The 16,194-nt window shown below is 39.0% G+C and overlaps 2 protein-coding genes and 1 long non-coding RNA gene across 7 annotated transcripts; 1 reads left to right on the plus strand and 2 right to left on the minus strand.

The window, feature by feature from the left end:
* Window positions 1-2,114: 2,114 nt before the first annotated feature.
* LOC116201599 lies at window positions 2,115-4,421 on the minus strand. Its single transcript, XR_004155905.1, has 2 exons — window positions 3,120-4,421; window positions 2,115-3,045 (listed from the first exon to the last, which is right to left on the minus strand). It is a non-coding gene; the product is annotated as an uncharacterized LOC116201599 (long non-coding RNA).
* Window positions 4,422-5,634: 1,213 nt separating this feature from the next.
* Window positions 5,635-8,006, plus strand: LOC116200228 (transcription repressor OFP2-like). 2 transcript variants are annotated; one of them, XM_031531028.1, is made up of 2 exons: window positions 5,635-7,422; window positions 7,615-8,006. In XM_031531028.1, exon 1 carries the CDS (start codon window positions 6,044-6,046, stop codon window positions 7,409-7,411), a length of 1,368 nt encoding a protein of 455 aa, XP_031386888.1. In that variant the 5' UTR covers window positions 5,635-6,043; the 3' UTR covers window positions 7,412-7,422; window positions 7,615-8,006. The 2 variants fall into 2 exon arrangements, with proteins under 2 accessions (XP_031386888.1, XP_031386886.1); XM_031531026.1 differs by having other exon boundaries at window positions 5,638-7,422; window positions 7,611-8,006.
* Window positions 8,007-8,665: 659 nt separating this feature from the next.
* Window positions 8,666-12,869, minus strand: LOC116200229 (UDP-xylose transporter 3). 4 transcript variants are annotated; one of them, XM_031531029.1, is made up of 9 exons: window positions 12,587-12,869; window positions 12,388-12,473; window positions 11,981-12,124; window positions 10,971-11,155; window positions 10,306-10,373; window positions 9,940-10,072; window positions 9,607-9,768; window positions 9,246-9,518; window positions 8,666-9,113 (listed from the first exon to the last, which is right to left on the minus strand). In XM_031531029.1, the coding sequence occupies exons 3-9, from the start codon at window positions 12,099-12,101 to the stop codon at window positions 8,997-8,999; spliced, it is 1,059 nt and encodes a 352-aa protein (XP_031386889.1). In that variant the 5' UTR covers window positions 12,102-12,124; window positions 12,388-12,473; window positions 12,587-12,869; the 3' UTR covers window positions 8,666-8,996. The 4 variants fall into 4 exon arrangements, with proteins under 4 accessions (XP_031386889.1, XP_031386891.1, XP_031386893.1 ...); XM_031531031.1 differs by having other exon boundaries at window positions 11,981-12,129; XM_031531033.1 differs by lacking the exon at window positions 12,388-12,473 and having other exon boundaries at window positions 11,981-12,129.
* Between the last annotated feature and the right edge of the window lie 3,325 nt (window positions 12,870-16,194).

The raw sequence follows: 16,194 nt of genomic DNA on the forward strand, positions 1-16,194 counted from the left end.
GGTTGTAATTGTCCAATGAAAACCTCAGTCTGTGTTTCTATTCTTAGGCGATAATAGACCGACCTCCAATGACTTTTTTTTTTTGCAACGATGATTTCTTTATCTTATTCATTAATGATAATGGATATTTTGTAACTTTTTTCAGTGAATTGATATTTTTAAGGATATTTCGTTTATTTATTGAATTAATTTTTCTTTCTAAAACTGCTTTCTATTATTGGGTCAAACTAATTGTCTTGTCTACTACAGCTCATTTATGCTATAAATAGTCTTAGGAATATAAATTTTTTCACGAGGAAAAACAAAAGCATTAGTGGAGCGAAACCTGATGAAAAAATAAGCTCGTATATTTATATAATGCATATGCTAATTCTATAATTCGCTTAAGTAAATTTAATTGAATGGATAACGGTGAATAATTGTTAAAGACTTCGAGCAATATTGATTTTGGTTGATTGAATGACTTGCCAAGGCCAACCTTCATATTCTATTCATGTTTATAGTCTTAGTCGTTGATGAATGCAACAATGATGACGGCCATCTGATAAAAACAAGTATTTGGAATAAAACTAACTCTTATTTTGTTTATTTATATTGGCTGAGCTAATCGGAATGTCCGTCAGAGTTCATTTGTGTTATAAATAGTCTTAACAATATAAATTTCTTTGGGACGGAAAAACAAAAGCACTGATGAAGATGACTTAGTTGAAAAACTAATAAGTTTATATATTTATATATTGGCCTTAGTCAATTCTGTAATCCGCTTAAGCAAATTTAAGTGGTGGGATAACATCGAGTAATTGTAAATGGCGGTTAGAGGTAGATGACGTTTATAAAAATTGTATTTTTCATATTTTTTTATATCTTTTTCCTAAATTTAATTTACTTTTTAATTCCATAATTTTAGGAATAGTGATGTCATAAAAAACTAACTTTTCATATTTTTGGGAAGTTAAATCGAGGAAGTTATTCTTCCTCGAATTTTTTTTTTGGCAGACAACCGAAGAAAGAAAGGCAGTTGTTCGTTCACCGAAAGTTGTCATTGACGATGACATTCATCATCTTTAAAATATGTTGAGCCTTATTGCAACCATCTCATTTCATTTCCACAATCTTATTACCATTCAATAAATTTGCATCCCGCCATAATGTGTTCGTCGAATTCCGATCTTCGTCCAACTGCATGACAAGACAATTGCAATGGCCGCCATTACCGCGTAGGAACATGGCTGGACATAAACCATTCATGAAACTTAATCATAAGAGGACTAAATTCATTCGTTTAATTCACTTGATTATATATTGTTTCATTCCGTTGTAATTCTCCAATGAAAATCTAAAAGAAAATTAATATTTAATATAAATAAATAAATATACTAGTGGTCCAATTAATTTTAAGTGGACGAATTTTACTTGTCGTTTCATTGAGTTAGAATTAGCAATTTTTTAATATCACAAATAAGAAAAGGCCCTTTAAATTTGTTATTAATTTTAAATATACTTTTTATATTTACTAGTCAGAAGTCTACGTACGTTGCACGTGTATGTATATCTATGGATGGTCTATATATATAATCTCCATTAATTTAAAAAACGTAATTTTGATATATAAACTTTATACTTTTTTCCAGTTCAGAATTTTAAGATGAGTGATGCCATATAAGAGTGCACATATGGTGTGGGCCAATGTCAAATAATGACAATTATCAATGAATAAAAGAAAATATCAAGAGTGAAGAGTTGCGGTTCCCTTGAATCATGAAGCATATATCTTATATTACATCATGATGTAATATGTCTTCCATCCCGTAGTACATCTTAACCATTATGCTCAATAACAAAGGCGACAATATCAACAAAAATGAACTCTCATTATCGTCAACATAGTCGGTGACCTTGGCCGATGTACATGAGCAAAAAGAATCAATCCCGAAAATCCATGATATAAAGAATTCATCGAGTATTAACATAGTACACAGCTTACGGCATAATGATGCAGCTACAATGAGGACATCAACACGAAATCTAGTGAATGCTTACTGCTAAGCAAGACATTCAAAGCACATGAAACAAGAGTGCAGAGCTAACTCAATGAAGTAAATTGCTTTGCATTATTTTCGATAAATGGGCAGACTTTATTCAATATAATTGGATACGTACAGGAGGGGAATATACAAATTCACAGCAAAACTCATTAACGTACTATCTAGTTTAAAAGATACACCAAGCAGGGACAAAACTTTAAACTTAACAGTATCTATAATTCTTAGTATCTATCAAACCAGAGCTTGACACCTTCTTTTGAAAAATCCGGGCATTCCTCTCAAGCCATATAACGTATATATAGACTGACTCGAGCAACTTCAATCCAATTGAGTCTAATTTCCGACCCTTCAAGCTCATTACCCATTAGATCTCCGAAGTACAGTCCTGCACTAGTTTATCAATATGCACTCTGCTGGGGACATGAAGCCACAAATCTCGAATAACTCGGCAACTGAAAATGGTCCCTAGTCTCTGTACCATCTCCACAAAATTCGCAAACAGTAGACACCATAATGATCCCTGATTCTCATAGTCGATATTTCCTGCCCAACCTAAGATGGCTAACCAACATGTGAATGAGGCTTTTTGGGAGATACCCAGCAAACCAAATGGCTTTATTCCAATGAACCTTTACCTTTCTGTCTCTTAAGACATTTTCAAGCACTTGAAGATGAAAAATGTACCAGACTTGTGAGGGGTCCAGAACTTTACATCTCAAGTACCAGTGTTACGGCTGATGCTAACCTCCTGATTTCATCAGCTCGCGGGTCAGTTCTTCTTGGCCATTGCCATTCATGAATCCTGTAGGTCTTTGCTGAGAAGGAGGGCACAAATGCATTCATCACTTGGTAATCAGTTCATACCACAATAGCAAAACAGATAACTTAACAGCGATCTTGTGATCACTTTGTGTCCTCTTCAACTTCTTCATGCTTCTTCACGATCTTCTTCGCCAACAGAATCCAGTAGTGAGGGCTCCCGTCTGACTACTGCCCCTAGCTAAGAAGATTTGCTTCTTATTGACTCGATTTTGGATAAAAAAATATATATTACTATGGGGTGATTATAATTACCAGATATACCACTGATATACATGCTCCTCATCTTTTTCTTCGACGAGTCAATGGGCGAAATGATTACGTGACTCGGCAACCAGATGACGAGAGCAAAAACTAGTGCTCAAACCCAGCCCTTCGATCAAATATGCAAGATGACCAAGGCAATTATAAAGTTAGCAATCATCTCACACCATATGGATGCAACAAATAGAAAAAAAATCATTCAATCTGTATCCCAAGGTATCATGTATAAGGACTGCGGATTACAGACCTACTTCAGTTCAACAATTCAACATGGTTTAACTCTGTCCGCTATGAGAATATATTAAAATCTGCAACAAAACACCTCCCTTGGAACCAAAAGAAAAAAAATGCAGCAAAACAAGCAGATTTCTTGATGAGCTGAAAAAGGAAACGCTTGTGATGGCCCAAGCAACAACATGGATCGAATGATGAATGAACAGTAACTAATTATAGCAGTAAAAAATACCGTAGCAGCTTAAATGTCCAATTGAACCAACAAACCGAACATCTTATTCTCTCTCTATCTCTTTCAAGGAAAACTGAACATCTCCCTTCGACTCGAATAATGTGTTATAACTGGAAAAGGACGGCCATGAAGCGATCATGAACAATTCTTCTCTTAGGAAGAGAAGGCTTTGGAAGGACGCGGATATATGTGCATAGCAGGGGCAAACAGTGCAGAAACAGTAGCCGAATTAAGAGATGGAGAGCGGCAACATTCCTAACTTTAAGTAAAGGGCAAACCGTCAGCGGCAACATCAACGAAGACAATATTGACATGAGTGAGAGGATGCATCACGAGGCCTTCCTGACAGAAAACTAATCTCTAGCACCAAATGGTATGCAAGGCGGCAGGGTAGCAATTGCAGTTGCAGGGGTTGTCAGTTGGAAGGAAGTTCTCAAGTGACCATGTCCGATGCGACTTTCGGCCGGTCAAAGGGACAACGATCGGGGAAGGGAAGGTTAGGGGTGAGGGTACAAAGCTAATCAACAGAACGAGATAGAGAGATGAGGATTCCAGGGGAGGGTGTTCGTGAGGGCCGACCGCCGAAGAGGAGGTAAGAGGCAAGGGAAGGAAGCGGGGCCAAAGGAGGACGGGCGATCGTAGATGGATAACCAGCGCCCAACGGTGACAATTCAGAGGCGGGAGCAATTACGGGTTTGTGAAAATGTGGGATCCACGACAGAGTTACAGAGGCAGAGGCGGGAGTGATATCCCAAACTGCGAAGACACGGTTGGCATGCGAAACTCCACGAATGAGTTGGCATTCGACACGATTCGCACCCTTACGCGTGAAGACACTTTGAGCGAGTGAGTGAGCTTCACATTTTTATATAAAATTATAGATTTAACTTAAAAAATGTTTAAACAAATATGGAGGATCTTGCAGGTTAGGAAAATCACCCACCTCGCCACCAAATAAAAAAGATATTAAAATTTAAAAGACATAAAAAGGTCCCGTTAATTTTAACTTATGGACTTTACATGCAATGTAGGAATTCAAAATTCATTAAATGGTCATGGCGGAGTCAAACTCAAAGAGCTTAATCTCAATCAATAGGTGACTTAACCTTATCTTTTCTCGAAAATAAAATTAGGACATTTTAATATCGCAAATAGAAAATGAGTCAATTAAATTGATGATTGATTAAAATTATTCTTTCATACTTAAGAATTACAAATTTTATTACAAATTTTTTTTTTTAAAAAAAAAAAGGTGGCACGAGTGGGGAAAAGCACCCCGACTCGCCACCGAAGGTCCGTTAGGGACCTAAAATCACTTCTTGTTTAATGTAATGTAATTTATGTTGATTTTCTTTTTTTCTTTTTTAAATCTCTAGGATGCAATTTAGTCTTGATATAACACAGCAGTTGAGTTGTGGCGTTCCTTTTTATATGATGACGACCACGACCAAGAAGTCTGTCCAAATGAAGGAAGGAAGAGGGTGATCGATGGATCGAGATGATACAGACATGTATTGCTTAATTTGCTGATGATCATCATTTCTTCTTAGCTAATTAAAGCTAAAGCTAAATGAAATGATCGATTCAGTATCAATTCATTGGATAATACATTAAATTGATCATCCATCAATTTGTAAAATGTGGGGCCTTCCGCTTTTTTCTTGTATTGTATCAGAAAAGGTAAGGAATATCATTTGCCTTACTTTTGCTATCATATTCATGATTATGTACGCGTATATGTATGCTGTATATGTGAAGCTCTCATCTCTCACCCAATGCAATGCAATGCAATGAAAGCTCTCAACATAACTATTCCAATGGACAAAGTCAGCTCTCCTTTAATTTTTCCAATCCACATATATCGACATATTAAAGTGACCAATAGAGCCCCCCACCTGTCCACCCCCACCCTCATATATCATCATTATGTTATGTCATGTCATAAAAGCATAAAATGCCATCTTTCCTATCCATCCATCATCCATATATGCTGCCCTGCAGCTGCGTTCTTTTCCTGCTAGCTAGCTAGCTATAGCTATACACACATATTTCTCACTTTCATTCATTCGATCAGGGGGTCCAAAATGTGTGCGTTTGTGTATTAGTATTATGGATATCCTTGATATTATGGATATTCTTGATCTTTTTCGATGTGAAATTTATCTCATTTCACTCTTCAACAGTGTATATATATATATAAATGTGCGTGTGTGAGTGTGTGCGCTGCTTGCCTTTGTCTCCTGCTAGCCCAATCATATATTTATTACCTTCCACTTTCATCATCCTCACTCACTCTCAAACTTCCTGAGGAGCACTAGCTAGCTAGCTAAGCTTCCAGAACTGTATTTATTCGTCCTTTAGTTTATATATATATATATATATATGCTCACATTCACATATACTAATTAACTATACACAGGTTCGAGGGAAGGGAACACTTTTTCGGACGATGGGTAACTACAAGTTCAGGCTATCAGATATGATGCCGAACGCATGGTTTTACAAGCTCAAAGACATGAGCAGGACCCGGAATCCTCCCAAGAAGATGACCACCAAAACCAAAACCAATAACAAGAAGAAGACGAAGACGAAGACAAAGACGATGAAAAAGTGTCGGAGTCATGGCTCTCATTCCTCTGCCTCTGCCCCCGCTTCTGCTTGTTCCGCCTCGCCCTCCCGGAATTCCATTCATCGTTTCCACCCTGTGGCGCACGCCTACTCTTACTCCCACTCCTTCTATGGAGTTGCACCTCCCAAGCCCACAACTGCCTTCGAGCAACTCTTCCACAGGTACCCTGTAAACTCGCCTCCTGATGATCATGATCCCCCTCAGACAGCTTCTCGCAGGCGAAAGTCCGCAAGGAAAACAGTCCATAGGCCATCTCCCAACCCTCGGCCCCAGAGACTCATCTCTGCCCACTGGAGACGCTCTGTCTGGACTGATGACGATCTCAACAGCTCTCCCCCTGATCATTATTTCGCGTCTCCTGCTCCTCCCACCGATGGGTCGACTGACTATGACAGCTCCTGCCCTGATCTTGAAGGCCCCAACTCATCGACCTCCTCCGATGATGAATTAGAAGTAGCCTCATCACGGTCGTGCTCCAACTGCAACTGCCAAATCTTCTCTTCTTCTTCTCCTCCTCCTCCTCCGCCTCCTTGTGCAACCATTACAGATATCATCATTGACATGAACCATGAACACTCCACTAGCCCCCCGAACAGGATGAAGAACCCCAAAGACCAAGACGCCACTCCCGAGCCCAAACTCCCTCCTATTTCAACACGGCGAGCGACTCCTGATGACAAGAGCAGTACTGCTGCTGCCACGCTAATTAGGAGAGCTTCATTCAAGTTGGAGGGCTTCAAACGGCATGATCAACCCACTCGTTATATCGAGGTTGATGAGGAGAGCGTTCGGCCTCGGACAGACCAAAATTTTCGCGGTCACATAGCCCGGAAATCTACCAGTGGCACATCCGCAGGTATAAAGCTCCGTACAAACAACGCTTCTAGAGCTGCAGCAGGCAGGAAGATGCAGGCAGCACGTGCACGGAAGAGCACATCATCATCAGCCATCGCATGCTCTAATTTCCCGAACAAGAATCTCACCCGCAGCTTCGCAATTGCGAAGTTGTCAGTGGATCCTCAAGGGGATTTCAAGGATTCAATGGAGGAAATGATAACGGGGCATAACATAAGGGCTTCCAAGGATTTGGAAGACCTCCTGGCGTGCTACCTGTCCTTGAACCCGAGCCAACACCGCGACTACATCATCCGAGCTTTTGAGGATATCTGGTTCCATATTTTACGCTGACTACGTTTGAGGTGAGTAATTTTTGTAAGTTCGCCAAACAATTGACTGATGCATAAACTCATCTGCTTATTCCCTTGATGAACTACAAAACTATAGCAATTTGCAGTCATAGGTTTAACTTAGGACATTCCTTCCTTTTCTTTTCTTTTTTATTTTTTTTTGGTGAAAAGTTATTTTTGGTCCCTTGTCTATTCGACAGGTAGCTCATGGAGGAGGAGATGTCATTGATAGCTTTTCTCCAATGGTGTGGGACATGTATTGTTGAGCTTCTTCAGCCCAGACAGTGCCGGCAGCTATCCAATCATATAGTTTTGTGCATGCCATCTACATTAAGTTTTTTTTTGCTAAATAAAAGTCTAGGTCGGATTATTAAACTGTCTCAACTAAGGGAACCTGACCGTTACAGAATGTTCCTTTCGCCATAGCTCGTTGAGACTTAGTCCAACTTGATCACCACAACCCCACCAGCACACTAGTGAATTAAGTCCAAAATCCACCGGATCAAGCATTATGAATCGGCCACCGCCAGCCCATAATACACTCATATAGTGGCGAGCTTTACGTTCTCAGTGAGGTTCGAACTCGTAATGTTCAAGTGGAACGCTTAAAACTTAACTATTAAACCATCATGCTAGTGGTATGCCATCTACATTATGTTACATCGTCATAATGACTGACCAAAATGACTGACCAAATCATTTCTATCGAATTCCACACATAAATCTACGTTAATTAATGTTACTGCTGGGTTGTTCTTCGTTGTAATATAAGGCAGCGCAGTATCAGTATGATGTTTGCCGTCAAGGCCTCCCAACCCAAGAAAACTTAAAGCGAAGGCCGTATTCCAATATTTAGGGATAGCGAGAGAGAGAGAGAGAGAGAGATTGATCGATAGATCTTTCTAATCCTGCTGGCTTCGATAACGTAACCGTGGCTTTGCCATATAATGCAAGGATGCATGCGTGAAAAGCAAAATCAGATTCATATTTCATAAAGGCATGCGTGAGAAGGAGAGGAACGGATTCAAAATTGGATCTTTATTGTGGAGCTGAGAGGAGGGAGGGAGCCGGCTGGGCTGGAGGAGGAGGAGCTCGCAAGAGCATTGATCGATCCGGAGACAGACAGCACAGGTCAGGCAGGCAGGCAGGCAGAGTGAATTCCTCTTCCTCTGCTCTTTCAAACGTAGTACTTAGATGCGTTGAATGACGAAACAGACGGACCTTGCAGAAGAATAAAAATCTACTACAGCAGACATTTTAGGGAAGTACACATCTCCTATATTTCTTCCAAGTAGCCAAATCTTACTTTTTTTCTTCCAGCAAGATTTTGTTTATCACGACAATATATTAATGAAAAGAAAAGACAAAAAAAAAGGGGACCAAAATGCTGTTGTATAGAACTACATCTCTCTTAAACCCTTCCTGCAGACAGACACTAGAGTTTTACACAAAGTCCTTAAAAATCTATAAGTAGTTTCTCAGCAGAACCTGCTCGTAAAGCATCATCTTCGCATCCATCATCAGGGGTAAAATTGCTTCCAGGCAAATGCTTCTTAACCTTAACAAAAGGATATCATCTGATGAGTTTATGCGTGCAGGTCCTTGTTTGAGCTCCATGCCGGGCCTTTTGCTACAACACCATCACCTAAAATTGTGGCTCCATTCTCCACGCTTATCAGAGGATCCGTTTCACTTTCCTTCGGCTACAAACATTAGTAGGGCCAATGGTTTCAGCAAATTAGATTACTGCGTTATGCTAGTAATACTACTACCATATACACGTGGGCGTCTTGCATGTTCTAGGGAAAAGATGTAGCATCAACAAGAGGGAGTACCTGGGCCATCTGTGTGGTCACTTCATTCGCTTTTTGCTGGCTCTCGACTGTGCAGTAGTAAGAATAGAGTACCATCCCAATTACAGCAATTAAGATACCCAAAATATTGCGCCAGCTAAAAGGGTCGTGCAGCAGCACGTAGCCAAAGGCCAAGACTAGACAAGTCTTCAGATGTCCGAGGACTTGATAGGTTACTGGAGATGTTTTTCCAATGACCAAAAAGGTACTGAAGTTCACAGAAACAGAAATCAAGCAGGATAGAACGATGAAGAACTGCAGCCAAGATAGGACATTTAGTCAAGTCAGTTCCATCATCAGCATATTATGCACGAGAGAGATTGATCAAAGTCTTGAATCTCACCAGCACTTGAGGGGTATATTTAAAAGCAAAGACATTCTGATTCGTCAAGAGACCATCCAGGAAAGGGCCAATGACAAACAAAGTTATTGCCTGGTAGGGACAGGACTGATACAGGAGCTGCGTTGAAGAAACTTTGAACTTCTTCTGGATGGTATTCGTCATCTAAAAGAAATGGTCAAGGTCTAACACAAAAAGCAATACTATCTTGATCGCCAGAGGTATAGCCCAAAAAATTGTGAACAAATTCTGTGCGATAAAATCTAATTTACTTCACTAGAAAAGCAGGATGTAATTAGGAGATTAAATAGATAAGTTCACATCTACCAAGGATACAATCTGAGCAACGCAAGTAGTGACAACAGCAAGCAGTGACAATATAGAACCCAAGGCATTGAGCTGCAAATCAGTAACAGTTGCAATCCCAACACCCACAAGAAGGATCAGAAGTGAACCTTGTACGCTCTTACTGGAAATAGTAATACAAGTGTTAGCACAAAAGAATAACAAAGCAGTTGTCTTTTGACTCTTAGTATGAAATCAGTAATCTGCAGATGGACAGCAAAGTGTCACAACAAACATAAATCGATCACAATGAAGTCTGAAATCTCAGAGAAGAAAACCTTACACATGATTGTGTCAAAAATAAGAAAGGGAACTTCAACTGATTACTTGAGACTTAGAAGAATAAAAAAGACCAACCTGAACTGCTTCCTGAAAAACAGAGTCTCCAAAAGAACAGTGCATGGGATAATTGCCAGTTTTGTCATCTGAGACACAAAATACCCAGGAAATAAAAAGTTAGAAACCAAAATTCCCTTAAGTCCATATCCCATAATAAGAATAGGATTAACTGCATTGGTACTGATCGAATCCAATTTTGACCCTACATCATTGGAAATATAATTTTTGTTACTCAATGAGCCATTAGCTATTCTGAGTCTATTTCATATATGTAGAACATCTTCAGTGAATATCAATATATAAACAGATATTATCTGCACAGTAGCCGTGCATTCAGAAGTTGAATGTAAGGGTCTAAGAGACCACTTTGGTTACAAGTTTGGCATTGTCATCCTAATAACTCAAGTCATTCTTTTGGCAATCTTGAATCCAAGTATCTTTATATCAAATCAAAACATCAGATTGTCATCAAAATATTTTGGCCAAACAAGAAAGAAAGAAAGAAAGAAAGAAAAAAAGAAAGCCAGTCCTTCTCCGTTGAAAGAACATGTAGTGCATATCTAGTTCCATATGACAGCTGCCTTCAAGAAAGAGATGAATAATGCAGGCACAAAAAAAATGTAGAACTTAGAATGCCTTGCGATATTTCCACCCACTATCACTAGGAGGAAGAAAAAATTTACCTGATAAAAGCCAACAGAGTTGAAACCCAAGCTAAGGTTTAAAAGTCCAATGGAGATTCCATTTAGTATCCCAAATCCCATCACAGCTGTTGCATCGAAAGGCTTGTGCTCGAACAATTTCATCCATAATGCCACATGAAGAGAACAAAATGTGACCAAAAGATGCCAGCTTGTCAAAGTTGTGGCTGTAAAACCCAGTATAGAAGTTACAAGTAATTATCACAAGTCAGATTTTGAGATTAAACAACATGAATGCCAAAAATTGTACAACATGCAACCCCTACCCAAGGGCATTCCATTCACACCACTTAAGTTACTAGAATTCAAAACAAGGAAAAACATGCCTCAACATCCAAAATCTGTCAAATTAACTATATCAGACTAGGCATGGGAAACACCACATGTGTGACTCAAGCAAGAAGTAAGGTTTGAGAACAGATGAAAATATGTCTGCCTGCCTGCCCATTTCCTGGCCTAACGCTAAAGAGGATGAATGTTAAATTTTGATGAGATCCAAATGATAAGCAAGTTAAGCCCGAACTCTTTATTGTGGAACACTGGGAGCTGCAGGAAAAGCACATAATGCAAACAATCATACATGGCGACCCTACGTTAAAACTTTTTCCCTTGGAAGAAAGAGGAACCGCCACTCTGAGGAGAAAAAGTATCGTAGATCATGAACATTGGTTGGACACATAAGACAAGCATTACCTCCCTGATGCGCTTACGTTAGTAGTGTTATCAAACACAGATCAGGACATAGATAACGAGGGTAAACTCTGGAGCAGACCATTATGCAAGCCGAATCAGAAAACAAAGAATTGATGCAGGTAAGCCGTGAAACTTGGATCTAAAGAGAACAACTTAATGGAGAAACAAGAATACTATTCTCAAGTTGAAATAAAACAAGTGTGCTCATAACGAACGAAAATGGGGACAGAGCAGGATTAGCAGGAAGAGGAATGGTTCAGGTGAAGGGATGGGTAGTTAGAAAAGAATAGGGAGCTCACCGAAAGTGAAGCCGAGAGTGCTGATGAGAGCCTTGTTGCAAATGACAATGGAGACAGAGGATACGACTGACAAACTCAAAGCCCCAATGGTACCCAACTGGAAGCCCTTGCTCTCACTCATCTTCAGTTGCTACGCTCCTTGATCTGTTCTAAGATCCAAACCACATCCACATCACCTCACCCATCTCATACATAATTATATGAACAAATAAAAGATTTGACTGACTGACTGAATGATTGACAGATTGATTGATATATTGATTAATTGATTCATTCATTGATTGATTGATGATAAACAAGATGGCAGACTCAATAAATAACAGATGGATAGATAGATAGATAGATAGATAGATAGATAGATAGATAAAAGGATACACAATTTTATACGCTACTGGCGAAATGCCCACCTCTTTCCGTAGCCGTGAGCCCAAGCTCCAGGGAGAATTCAGACGACAGAAAAACAGTAGGAAACGGCTCAAAAAAATGTCAACCTCTGACAACAACACACGTACACAATGAATAACGGTTACTCAGACAAGATTGGCACCGAATTGGGTATTCCAAAACCCTAGATCTGCAGTCGGAGAAGCATGAAAATCACATTACCTTGTAGTTTGGGAGGAGATCGAAAAAGGTTAAGTACACCGTCGCAGTCGGCAGTGAAGGAGAAGGAGAGGAACGGATTCAAAATTGGATCTTTATTGTGGAGCTGAGAGGAGGGAGGGAGCTGGCTGGGCTGGAGGAGGAGGAGGAGGAAGAGGAAGAGGAAGAGGAGGAGCTCGCAATAGCATTGATCGATCGGGAGACAGACAGCACAGGTCAGGCAGGCAGAGTGAATTCCTCTTCCTCTGCTCTTTCAAACGTAGTACTTAGCATAACATACCCATAGTAACAGTAATATTAACTTAACATAATATAATATATATGAATAATTAATAATGATAATATAATAATAATTAATAACGACAGTGCACAAACACAAATAGACGAGATTGAATTGAAAGGACATACCTGGCAGAAAGAGAGAAATTTTGATTTTTTGTGAGATCAAATCCAAAATTGTTTTTCTTTTTTTAATAATAATGATGAAACATTGACCGTTTAAATAGATGTAATATATTTATATTTGTATATGTATATGCACAGCCAGCTGCACTGGATGAGGAGATTGGCAATAAGCTGCTGCCCATTTTAACGCCGGTTGCAATTAATTCCTTTGTTCGATACATACATACATACAACATAGATTTACTTTTTCGTATTTTTGAAAAATAATTAGCTAAGAATTATTAAAACATATAAGATGATTATGATTATGATTATCGATTGATTGATTGACTGATTGATTGATTACAAATGCCATGGCATGCCATGCCACCACCGGGCAGCAATGTACATACCATTTGCTATGACAGATGGCATATCATTTACCATGGAGCATGGGCGGACGCAGACGGTGCCAAAGCCGAACTCAAATTGACAGACAACACAAAGACAGAGGACCGGACCAGAGAGAAAAACTGTTTCGATTCGAGCAACAAATATTGTTTTGCTTGTTATAAATCAAATTCAATCAATTAGGTGATTTCTTTTTCTGTACTTCTTACGATGAATTGATGACAAGTGATATTAATTTCACCATATAATATATATATATATGTATATATTATTTTCATATGACATACAAATTACTAATTAGAATAAATATTTGCTGGATTTGAGACCTGAAGCCCATAATAAGATTACAGTCAAAAGGAGAGCTAAAAGCGGGAAATTCTGATTGGCAATGGGTTTTGAAAATTCCGAACAATCAATCCGGCGCATTTGGTATTGTATTTCACCTGGTTGTGCCTTCGTGAAAGAAAGGAATTGCCACCGCCTCCCACCTGAACGACAGAGGCATCCGACTCAATCCCTCCTGCCCTTTTTTGCGGCCGCCAAATGGAGACTGTAGCCCATATACACTCCGTGATGGCTGCTTGGCTGGCTAGAGAGACCATTCTGGCTGGGAGATATTTCTGAATCACCCTCCCTCAAAAGAGAATAACGTTCTCTTAGCTACGCCTCTTGAGACACGGCTGAAAATAAAACTAACTGCACCGGGGAAGTCCATCTCCCATCTCGGCATCCCTTGGGTAGTTATTTTTCCTTTTGCAATGTGCACATTATGGAAGAACAGAAACAGTTTATGCCCTGTTTGGATTCAGAAACACAAAATTTTAATTTTAATTTTAATTTTAACTTTAACTCAACACACTATACAACAAAAATACACATTTTCCAAGTCAAAAATTTTAATTTTAACTTTAACTGAACACACTACACAACAAAAATACATGTTTCCCAAGTCAAATTTATAATCACATCTCATTTGTCATTTTCTACAATCAAAATCAAAATCAAAATCAAAATCAAAATTATTTTTAACTCTGAATCCAAATGCACCCTTAATATTCTCCAAACAAAGCCCAAGTGGAGACATTCCGCCGGGGGGGTGGGGTGGAGGGGGCGCGCGCCTTGGTAATTCGGCAGGCGGCAGAGCTCTTTGCGCCACAACAGAAATCTTATATCTCGGACAACCAAGGAAATCCTCAGGGGAAGGAAGCCTCCCCCCAGTGGCTTCTACAAATTGAATACAGACGGTTCGAGCGAGAGCAGAAGGAATCATTAGAGATCATAATTGTTGAAAATATTTTTTCAATTCATTGTCTATTTAAAATTAGGATAAATTACACCAAAAAATACAAATTTTTATTTTTATCTCAATTTTGGTACGAATTTTCATTTTTGACATAAAAAATCTCCACGTTTCTATTTTGTCTCAAATATGACACGTCGTCCATCGGTTTTGACGGATTCCGTTTAATTGTTGACGTGGAGCATAACGGCATTAAATGGACCTCCATCCACCAATGAAGCTTGATGGACGCAACAAGCTACTGAACAATATGGGGAGGCTTCACCTAAGGACTTGAACAGGCCGTTGAAGGCTTGAGTTCAGCAAAAGCAAAGGTGAAGGCTAAACAAATTCAGGAATCCCAAAAGAGTAATAAATCTGTTGTAAAGAGAACATGGGCCACGCTTTTAGGCATTGGTCCTGCGTTGAGAGTTATTTCTTCCATGAGCAGGGAGGAGAGAGACAGTCAGGAGCAGTGTTATCAGAACCGGACCGGATGATGAACCGGAAGGGGTACGGGGTCATGGGTTTATGGGTCCAACCGGGGGTTCGATGGGTCGGACCGCTCGTTTATTTAAAATAAAATAAATATTCATATTATTAAAAAAATTATGATAATTAAGATAAAAGTATGATGATTTTAAAGAAATATAACAATAGTATAAGAAAGTATCTATATTTAATATTTCTTACTTCAAAATAAATATTTTATTTTAATAAGTACTTAAAAATAGAGTTAAAAGAAAAAAGTGGTGGTGGCTTGGTTGGTAGTATGCTAATATGAAAAGCAAGAGGTCATGAGTTCAAATCCTTACACAATCAACCAATTTTTACATTAAATAGGAAACCCATAAAAACCCATAGAACCGGCCGGTTTAATGAAATTTTGCTTAAAACCGGCCGGTTCAATGGGTCCGGCGGTTCAAAGCTGCCATTTCGATTTTTAGGCGAACCGGACCGGACTTGGTGCCGGTTCCCGGTCCGACCGGTCGAACTGGCCGGTCCGGTCCGGTTCTGATAACAATGGTCAGGAGAGAGGCGGTGCACATTTTTAAAAATAAAAAGAATATTGGGTTTATTTTTTATTTTAGAAAAGTAATTATACATGCGTCTGGTAAGGGCATATTATACTCATATTTTATTATGCAATTCATGTTCAATTATTATTAATTTTATATAAATTATAAGAAGTTGGTGCTTAATTATGTATAATTTGATATTGTAGGTCTTTGAGGACTTAGATGGAATTACGAGCAATAATGAAGAGTTTTACACAATTTGAAGCTAGCCTATATCTTTCGAAAATCTTTTTTTTGTTTTGGATATAAATACTCACTATAACAAGATTAGAAAACCCTGGGGAGCCATCTTTCACTTTTCTTTTAACCTAGAGAGTTTTTGGAGAGAGTCTTATCTAGAGCCGTCACCTGGATCAATTGATTTGAAGCAAAGAATCGTGGAAAAGACTATTCCTTAAAGGAATTGTTGGGTCTTTGCTTTAGGATTCAATATCTTGAGTCTACTGCTGAATATGAAT

The sequence above is a fragment of the Punica granatum genome, chromosome 3, assembly GCF_007655135.1.
Source record: "Punica granatum isolate Tunisia-2019 chromosome 3, ASM765513v2, whole genome shotgun sequence".
Classification (NCBI taxonomy): domain Eukaryota; kingdom Viridiplantae; phylum Streptophyta; class Magnoliopsida; order Myrtales; family Lythraceae; genus Punica; species Punica granatum.

What these genes read in the sequence shown, in the direction of transcription:
- LOC116200228 (XM_031531028.1), top strand. Translation starts at nt 6,044, where the DNA reads ATGGGTAACTACAAGTTCAGGCTATCAGATATGATGCCGAACGCATGG.
- LOC116200229 (XM_031531033.1), bottom strand. Translation starts at nt 12,101, where the DNA reads ATGAGTGAGAGCAAGGGCTTCCAGTTGGGTACCATTGGGGCTTTGAGT. An exon ending in CTACTTGCGTTGCTCAGATT is followed by an intron (nt 9,769 to 9,939) that starts GTATCCTTGGTA and finishes CATTTCTTTTAG; the next exon opens with ATGACGAATACCATCCAGAA. An exon ending in TGACCACACAGATGGCCCAG is followed by an intron (nt 9,114 to 9,245) that starts GTACTCCCTCTT and finishes TAATGTTTGTAG; the next exon opens with CCGAAGGAAAGTGAAACGGA.